At 55.2% G+C, this 9,866-nt stretch overlaps 1 protein-coding gene across 1 annotated transcript in view; it reads left to right on the top strand.

The window, feature by feature from the left end:
- Positions 1 to 7: 7 nt before the first annotated feature.
- The window catches only part of SORCS2 (sortilin related VPS10 domain containing receptor 2), a gene marked incomplete at its 5' end in the record, with an annotated part of 504,457 nt that continues 494,598 nt past the window's right edge, over positions 8 to 9,866 (top strand). The window contains one exon of the mRNA XM_007456900.1: positions 8 to 160. Coding sequence (XP_007456962.1) covers positions 8 to 160 — 153 coding nt within the window. The remainder of the gene's footprint in view (positions 161 to 9,866) is intronic.

Below are 9,866 nucleotides of genomic sequence, written 5' to 3'. Positions count from 1 at the left end.
CGGCCCCCCCGCCGCGGGCCAGGGGCGCTGGGCACGGGCGGCTCCGGTGGCCGGAGCGGCTTCGCAAGCGCAGGTCTCACTCATCAGCACGTCGTTCGTGCTCAAGGGGGACGCGACGCACAACCAGGCGATGGTGCACTGGACGGGCGAGAACAGCAGCGTAAGTGACCTCCGCGCGTCCCCCCGGGCCCTGCCCCGGACACCTCGGAGCCCCCACTTCCGGACGGCCCCGCGGTCACCCCGGGCATTCTCGGAGACTTGGGGACGAGAGTCACCTCGGCGGCGCCCCTGCTGGCCCCTGGCCACTGGTTACTTGGGAACCAGATACATGAACGCCCTGCCTCACCTCGGGGGGCATTTCCGCTGATTTCCGGGACCCCGAGCCACCTCAGGGGCGGCCCCACTGGCCTCCAGATCGCAGGTTGGGGGGCGGGTGTCTCCGGAGGTTTCGGGACCCCGGCCACCTTGGGGCGCCCCCAGGCCCTTTAAGATCACTCACGACTCGGTGTTGCGCCTCTATCGCCTTCAGACTCCACCCGGTCCACCCAGCGTTGTTTGGGGATTTTTGGTTCCAGGACCCGCTCCACCCTGGTCTACCCGGGACCCCGCTCGTGGCACCTCCACGGGCTCTAGGACTTCCCCGGTCAGCCCGGCGTCCGATTCTGGGACCCTCGATTCTGGGGCCACCGCTCTCCCCGCGTTCCCGTAGTGCGACCCGCGGCTGCCTTGAGGGCCCGCCGCTGACGCACCTGGATGCGCCGGGACCTGCTTACCCGCGGGGCTGGGCGCGGCGGCCAGCTCCTTGCACCCCCTGCCCTCCCCCACCTTGGCCGCTACTTCGGCCTCGCTCCAGCTGGAAGTTCGACACCCCTTGCCCTGCAAACACACTTCTGTTAAGGTCCTCCGGCGCCTCCTTCCACCAGCTCTGTGGGTCCTGCCCCCTCTTGGATCCCGCCTCTTCCTTTTTGGTGGTGTGTCCCGTGCGTGGGGATACCCTCATATTCTTCCCCGGGGGGGGGGGTGCCACAGCGTCGTTTCCCTCCCACCCCGCTCTATTCCCGCCGGAGCAGATAACCCGTGGTCATCTATCTTGGGGTCACCTGCCGGCAGCCCCACGTGGATCATCTGTAGTTTTGGGAGAGGGAGTGGTGGAGGGAGGTGGCAGCTGTGTGTGTGCGCGCGCGTGCGGTTATGGGGGGAAGAGATGGGAGCCCCTCCTCCTTTCCATCAATGTCCACTCACTGTCCAATGGCTGACCCCCGACCCTTCTCCTTGACCAAGGCTTCCCAAAGTTCAGGGGAAGCCGCGCTGGGCCAGGGCCCCTGCATCCATTGGGAGTGGAGGGGCGGGGATGCAGGTGCCTTTCTAGTCACCGCAGGGGTGCAGCCTGGGCTGGGCGGCACTTTTACCCACCTCCTCGGTCTAGCCCCGCTGGCTGGGGAACTCTGCGGGAGAAGGGAGGGGCGGGTGGATGAGCTTGTTGGGGCAGGGGCGGCAGTGGATGGGCCTGATTGGCCCAGAGCGCGGCGCCCTGCCGGACCCCCTCCGCAGCCAGCTTCTCACGCTTGTGCCGGGTCTCTGGTCCTTGGTCACCTCAGCCACCTCCAGCCAGGCTGGAAGCCCTGGGGGGAGGGGCGGGTCGGCGCTGACCGCCTGCGCTCCGCCGGCCAGCAGGCTTTAGGGAGGGGCGCAGGCGCCCCTCCCTCGAAGAGCCCTTGGGGGAACGTCCCCACGTACATCTGGAGACGGGGTCAGAGCCCAGACGTGCAGCTGGGTCCCGCCCTTCTTCCTTCCTTCCCAATACTCGGGAGCAAATCGTGTCCTATGTACCGTAAGCTGTAACTCAGGGACTGCAAGGTAACCCGGACACCAGTAACTCAAAGGAACCAGTAAACATTGACAGTCAGACCAGTGGAGCCAGAACGGCCAAACCAAGCCCCCTGCCCCCAGGTTGTTCCTCCAGAAGCTCACTCTTTTCAGCTTCGTGGTGGGGGGCGGTAGGGGTGAAAGAAGTTAGGGAGAGCAGCCGCCCAGGTGGGACCCGCACCTTCAGGGCTCACTGACACCCAGCCCGCCCACCCCCATCCTGGGAGCAGGGTTCCCCTGGAGAGACTGAGGAGGAGTCTGGGCCAGTGGGGCGGGGCCCTGAGGGCAGGGCCTGGCAGAGGAGCCCACCTGGCTTTGCTGCCTGGGGACCGAGGCTGAGGTGAGTGACTCCTGTGTGACTGTTTTCTGGCTGCTGGCAGCAGAATGCCTGGAGGGGGGGGGCTTGGGCGTGGGGAGTGGGAATGTGGGGAGGTGCTGACTTCTCTGTAGTGGGCGGTGGGAAGTCCAGATCCGGGGAGGAGCTTTGAGAGCTGCAGCTCTCCCCGGGCCGCTGGGAAATGGGCGGCAGGGGTGGCTGTGGAGAGCAGGGCGTGGCCTGGCACTCAGCAGACAGCAGGCGAAGCCCGAGTACTCATCACTGTTACCGGCTGTGGTTCTGGAGATGCTGACCCGGCGTTTGGCTCAAGCACCTCCCACTTCGCTTGCCAGCCCCGCCCCCCCACCGCACCCATTCTCAGGCTTGGGAAGTCGGGGAGACGGGAGTTCTCGCTGGAAAAGCGCATCATCCTTTGACTTGGGGAGCAGGTGATGCTTTAAGAGTTTCACTTGCCTGGGAAGAACTCAAGAGGAGTGAAAGCTGTAACCGAGAGCCAAGGAAAACCCTTTTCTCTAACCATTATTTTCTCAGCACTCCGCGCATGCGTTGCATTGTTTTCTCCGCATGTGAAGTGTCTCAGAAATGCGCTTTGGTCCCTCTGGCAGCCCCAGGGCTAAGGATTTTAGCCAGGATTCTGCACTTGGTTCACCTCCGCTTGAAAGCACCACTTTTGAAAGCTAAAACGGAAGAGAAACTAACTTGAGGCCGATTTGCTGAGCAGAGTCTTTTAAAAATTTCATGTCATCTGATTTGCACAGGTATCCGAACCCAAGGAGCTACGCTCTGCAGATGTGCTCTACAAGGGCAGAGATGGTGTTTGCTTTACCATGTCAGGTGTTTTACAAAGTTAAAGAAAGCATTTGGAGAGGGATAGACTTTTTAAAATGGTATTTTAGAGCATCTGCGGAAAGGAATGGCAGGATTCGAGCTTATTCCAGGACAGGCCCCGTCGCTGTAGCACTGAGAACATATGTGCGTTTTCCTTCCAAAGGCTTGGTTTCTTCCCGCTCCCATGGAGATACAGAAGGGGCCTTGCTTGGAAGTTCGAACACTGCCTTTCTGTCTGCGTTTAGCTGTAGAAATGAATTGTTAGGTGTGAAATGAGTGTTTCACTGAAACCAACTGGTGTTATACCTTCGATGGATCCAGAACGGGTCATGCACGGTGGCTCCAGGTTCTGCGTCTCCCGAGCTGCCCTCAGAGGCAGAGGTGTGATCTGGAGACAAGTATGACAGAATGCAGGTCCCTGCCTCCGAGGTCAGGGTTTCATGCTACCCCAATGGGATGGTGCTGTGCCCTGTGCCAATTTTACCATGTCTGGGAAATGGCGTGCTCGTTATACTTAAGTACAACTCACCTGTGCGCCTCCCCTCACGGCACTGGAACTCCAGCTTTGACGCGTCAGTGGACTAGAATGTGAGCTTCCTGCAGCCAGGCCCAGCTGGTTCAGTTTTGTCGCTGGTGGTCAGCAGATCGGCATGTCCCCCACCCCCGCTCCACATCTGCTCTGTGCTGTTCTGCAGGGTTGAGGATGTCGAGGGGAGCTGTATGCAGAGGTAATTCTGCCCTGACTATTCATGCTCTCTGCTCAGGGACCTTCAGGAACCTGATATCTGTGCATATTTTATACCCAGAGAGCCAGAGCTCCAAATCAGAAGCATGGAGCTTCTGAAGGTGTGAAATGGGTCACACCTAACACAGCTGTCAGATGTCAAGTTCCCTGAGGGCAGGTGTATTAGCCTCCACAACAAAGTGCCACAGACTGGATGGCTTTAACAGCAGAATGCATTCTCCATTTTAGAGGCTGGATGTCCAAGATCAAGGGATCAGTAGGGTTGGTTCCTCCTGAGGCCTCTCTCTTTGGCCTATAGATGGCTGTCTTCTCTTTGTGTTTGTGTCCTCATCTCTTCTTATAAGGACACCAACCATATTGAATCAGGGCCCACTCCAATGGCCTCATTTTACCCTAATCCCCTCTTTAAAGACCATATCTCCAAATATAGTCACATCCTGAGGTCCCGGGGGTTAGGACTTAAATATATGATTTGTGGGGGGGCGGTGAGGGGGGCACAGTTCAGCTCGTAACAGCAGGGAAGGTGCCTCAATTACTTTTGCATCCCCTGAGCTTAACGCAGGGGAGCTCAGAGTAGTCCTGTGGGGAAAAAAGGGATGGACGTGAACAGTTGGGATATGAGGGGTGAGCACCATCTTCCCCAGTGGGGGAAATCGGGGAAGACTGCATGGAAGAGGTGGCATCAGGGTGGACTTATGGAACGAGTAGGGGAAGCATGTGGGAGATGGAGAGGAACATTCTGGGGGAGGAACTGCTTGAGCAAGGTCTGGGAGGTGGGAATCTGAAGGTATGTCTGTGTCATACACGGAGGCAGTGAATGCATTGTGCGTGGAGAGAAATCAGAGGAAAGAAGTTTGGAAAAAACTGGTTGAAGTCCACTCCTAATGGGTCCCAAATATGAGGCTGAACAGCCTAGCGTGGCAGTGTGGGGTGGGGGTTACTGGTGCTTGAGCTTCAGCCTGCCTGGGCTTGTCCCCGGCCCTTCTCCTTTCTGGCTCTGAGATTTGGGGTGGATGGACTGACCTCTCTGGGCCTCAGTGTCTTAGATTTGGGGGAAGTGAGGGCTCATAGGTCTGTCTGTGGTGCAGGTTCAGTAGGATAATCCACGTAAAGTGCTCGGACAGGGTCTGGCCTGCAGCAGGTGCTCAGGGAGTGATAGCAGGGCTGGGCTGAGTTGCAACCAGTGACCCGGGGGCAGTGTGCAGGGTGGGCTTGGTGAGGGGCCATGGAGGTGAGACCTGTACAGAGACTCGGGGAGGAGGCTGCTGTGATGGTGAGGCCTGGCCCAGGGCCCTGGAGGGGGCCGAGGGAGGGAAGAGCAGGGCTGAGAGAGGGTTCAGGTGAGGATGGACGGGACGTGGCTCCCCAACCCCCCACGGAGGCCTCACGGCTCACGGCCAGGCTCCAGCGTCCAGAGACCATGAAGGCCTTCGTGGAAAGCCCTTTGGGTTCTTGAATGAATCCAGCGACGAAGCTGATTTGTAGCCTTGAGTCTGACGGCTGTGGTTTCGTGGTGACGGCTCCACTCTGCTCTCGTGGGCGGGCTTGGTGGCTCCAAGTCTGCTGAACTTTCCGTGAGAAATTTTGGGATTCCAGGCCACCACAGTGCGGGCCTCCCGGCTTTTTGGGGTGGGGACTCCATTGGATAGAGCGGTCTGGTTCGTGGGTGGCTGAGTTGTGACTGCTCAGTGCTTGGCTGGTGGGCCTCTGCCCCCAGATGAAGCACTCCTCTGTCGTGGCAGCTTCACCAAGGGCGGCCAGTGGCCACCCAGAGAGGGAGAGAGGCAGAGGTCACGGGATGCTGTGACCAGCACTGAGTGCCTGTCACATTTGTTGTCAGGAAGCCAGCTGTGCCACCTGTCGGGGACCCTGGGCCTGGCGGCTGGACCAAGAATGATGAGAGAGCAAGGGCAGCCTGTGTTGTGGGACGGGTATCGCTCAGTGGACACGTATGCTCGGTGGGCCGAGCCTGGGGAAGTCTTGGCATGCAAGGCGGCAGTGTTGTACTTGGGGGTATGCTTGCCCTGTGCCTGGGACCACCTAGGGTTTTCTGCATTCTGTCTGTGCCTGGAGAGATCACACAAAGTTTGAGAGCCCCAGGTGAGACGAGACCTCATATTAGCCTTCAAAGCAGCTGCTTCCTTAGAGGGTCTGTTAGGTGCCGGGGTACAGTGACAAGCAAAATCACTCATGGCCCCTGTCCTGGCAGGACATTGGGACTGGACAGGAATTCATTGCAGAATTCTGGTGCTTTCAGGATCTGTGCTGGGGAGGTCAGGGAGGACTTCCTGGAGGAGGTGATGATCGAGCAGCTCTGAAGGGTGGGTAGAGTCAGTGTCACCTGGGCTGAGGAGGAGTTTGGGTTGGTGAGACTGTGCAGGCTGAGGGAGAGGCCCGGGGTCCTGAAGACCCCGGAGCACCAGGCAGAGAAAGAACAGGTCCATCAATCAAGAAGCTTTGGCTCAAAGGCATCAAAACAGCCCTGTTAATAACGTTCCCGAACACATTGCACAGATCTACGTTTACTTTAATGAAGTGGCTATTTAATTTGTGGTTGCATGAGGGTTCCTGAGAGTGTTTTAAAGAGGTCATAAATTAACTTGATTCTTCTGCACGCCCCTTCAGATTAGAAGGCAGCCCAGTGCTCGCATAGGCCTTCTTTAGAGTTCCCGTTGTTTTAACATGTTACTTTATTATAATTTGTCAGAGGCAGGCTAAGCCCCCAAGGATGACACCGTGGGAGTGCAGAGCTGGAGCCATGAGAAGATGCGCTGGCGACCCGCTGAGCGTTTCCATTTCGGGAAGACCCGGAGGGCGAGCTTGTAAACTGCCTTCTGTTTGGGAGCCTCCTCATTTTTCTTTCTTTCTTTTTTTTCTTTAGCATCCAAAGAGTGAGTTATTTATAGATTCTTACCAATAGCCCGTTTCGCCCTCGCGCTCCTAATTCCCGAGTTTGCACGGGTGCTTTATGGAGCACGGAGGAATGTGATGACCCGTGAAGCCAGCTGTTACTGCAGCCCTGTTCCTGGCCAGCGTGTGCCCAGGTGTGGAAGCTCAGGGAGCAGGGGAACTCTGGCTCTCGTCGTGGTCACGACAAGGTCTCCATCGCAGCATCTGGAGGGTGAAGCATGCGTGTGGGTCTGTCCCCAGCCTGCTCTTGCTGTGGGAGCCCTTTGAAAGCCTCATTCTGGGTGTGAGCTTGGATGCTGGGCATAGAACTGCCATGGAAACATGCACCCGTGGCCCTTCTGGTTCTGTCCAGTGGATGGTGGGGATGGCGAAGGCCCCGCTTCTGCCCCACGCGGGTTCCCACGGTGCAGCCATCCCTCCGGTGGGTTGCAGAGCACAGACTCTTGCAATCTGTTCCCAGTCTCGCTGTGAGGTGGCGACTGACAGGCAGACCACTGAGGGCAGCAACAAAACCATTTCTACTCCAGCCCCGTGATTCCAGGGCACTTCCCAGAGTACACAGTGTGCGCATCATCATCTTTGTCCCGCTTAAGCTCTGTTTGTTGTTTTAAACGTTTAATAGGAGTACTTGAGTGTGAGCTCTCACTGGAGAACCGGAAAGAAAAAAAAAATTAAGACTCCGATGTTCTTTTGAGGTGGAAAAGTTCCTTCTTATTTTGCATCTCTGCAGTAGTCAAGTTACTGCATTTGCACAGAAAATTACAATCATTTAATTAGTTTCTTCTCACACCAGCTCGAAGATCTTAAAATAACAGCACCCTCCTTCCTTCGTGATTTTCTGGCAAAAGCAGATAATTTCCTGCAATGTTGAGCTCGCCTTGACTCCGACAGGGCACATCTCTTGCATGACGCCGTTTCCTGATGCTCAGAGATAAATTAAGTTCAAATTAAAGTAAGAAAAGAGCCAGGCCGAGTGTGGCTGCTTCTATTCACATCACTTTTAATTCAGAAAGGGCTCTTTATGAGCTTTCTGTGCCGTGCATATTTCTGAGGCGTCAGAGGTAGAGATACCATCATCCAGGCCTTAGCTGGAGAGATGGCATTTAGGATCGCCTCCGTGCTTCCGCTTCGGAGGTAATTTTATCTTATAATAACAATTTCTCATTATTTACATATTGCTTCTGATTCGTAATAATGAAGTTAATAATCACAGCCCCCTTTTATGTGTCCATGGCTGTGCCGAGCTCATCACAGGCATTAACTCATTTAGTCCTGGAGACAGTCCTAAAAAAACAGATGCGATTATTATATTCATTTTACAGACGAGAAAAGAAAGGTTCACAGCATCCAGGGGACTGGCCCAAAGTCACACAGCTAAACAGGGTCTGAGATGTGATTTCCTTCCTCACTCTTGAGCATGAGTGCTATGATTTTTTTTTTTTTTTGATAAATTTATTTATTTATTTGTTTTTGGCTACGTTGGGTCTTCGTAGCTGTGTGCGGGCTTTCCTCTAGTTGCGGCGAGTGGGGGCTACTCTTTGTTGCGGTGTGTGGCCTTCTCATTGCGGTGGCTTCTCTTGTTGCAGAGCACGGGCTCTAGGCACGCGGGCTTCAGCAGTTGTGGCACGCGGGCTCAGTAGTTGTGGCTCGCGGGCTCTAGAGCGCAGGCTCAGTAGTTGTGGCGCACGGGCTCAGTTGCTCCGCGACATGTGGGATCTTCCTGGGCCAGGGCTCGAACGCGTGTCCCCTGCATTGGCAGGCGGATTCTTAACCACTGTGCCACCAGGGAAGTCCCTGAGTGCTATTTTTTTAGTGCAAGAAATATTTCTACTCTTTTTTCTTTATTGTTATTTTTTAATGGTGATAAAATACAAATAAAATTTACCCTCTTAACCGATTTAAGTGTACAGTTGAGTGGCATGAAATACATTCACATTGTTACGCGACCGTCACCACCGTCCATCTCCAGGACTTTTTCATCTTCGCGGATGGAAACTCTGTCCCCGTTAAGCACTAGCCCCCCATCGCCTCCTGTCTCCCCCTTTCCCTGCAAACCACCATTCTGCTTCTGTTTGTGAATCTGGCTGTTTTTTCTAGGGACCTTATATAAGTGGAGTGATACAGTGTTTATCCTTATGTGACTGGCTTACGTCATTGGGCATAATGTCCTCGAGGTTCATCCATGTTGTAGCCTGTGTCAGAATTTCCTTCCTTTTTAAAGCTGAATCATATTTCACTGTGTGGATGGACCACATTTGTTTTCTTGTTCATTCATCCGTGGACACTTGGGCTGCTCCCATCTCTGGGCTATAGTGAACAATGCTGCTGTGGACATAGGGGTACAAATGTCTGTTCAAACCCCTGCTTTCTCTTCTTCTGGGTGTATACTCAGAAGTGGGATTGTGGAATTCTGTGTTAGTTTTTGGATTGAGCCTGAGGTCTTAACTACAGCAGACATCGTTCTTGTGTCTGCTTTGAGTTTTTGCCCGCTTGCTAATTAGTTGCATGGTTGCAATCCCCAAAGAAATCTGTCGCCCTGTGGTTTTGGGGGAGAAATATTCACAGCACTAAGGGCCATCCCATACCTGGAAAGGACACAGCAGGGAGACAGTACAGTGGGTGGGAGTGGTGTTGTTTCTGGTTTCTTCTGATAACCCGCCATTCTGCTATGTGTGACCCAAGGGGAGGGGGCTGTTGCTTGGAGCCCAGGACATCCAGATCTATCAACGTTGGAAAGTCAGAAATAGGCTGACTGGTCTGGTGGTGGGGGGCCTGCGGGGGGTAGGAAATGGTCCAGGGGGGCGTGGTCTGGAGCTCCTGCCGTTTGTATTTCAAGTTCACGTGCCCTCCACTTCCTCCCTGCCTTTCGGCCCTTTCCCCTATTGACGACCTCATTGACCAGTTAAATAATTCAATTTTCACTCCGTAAAGATGAAGCACTCAATAAAAAATCTTATGTTTTTCTCAATTTATTCCCATCGATACTGCTTAACCCCGTCCAAGTTTATGTTCTGATTTATCACTTGACCGTGGAGGGGCTTCGGGGTTTTTATTTAATTCCTGCAGCCGTGCTCTCTCAGTCGTTTGAGGCGGCTGCTGGGTGCCTTGCTGGGTGTCACACCACGGGCTGCCCCGGGACACACGTGGAGGGGCTTCCCGGCTCCAAGGACCCCCCCCCCC

The sequence above is a fragment of the Lipotes vexillifer genome, unplaced genomic scaffold (genome assembly GCF_000442215.2).
Source record: "Lipotes vexillifer unplaced genomic scaffold, Lipotes_vexillifer_v1.1 scaffold63, whole genome shotgun sequence".
Taxonomy (NCBI): Eukaryota; Metazoa; Chordata; class Mammalia; order Artiodactyla; family Lipotidae; genus Lipotes; species Lipotes vexillifer.
This window is presented reverse-complemented; position numbering and strand designations above follow the sequence as displayed.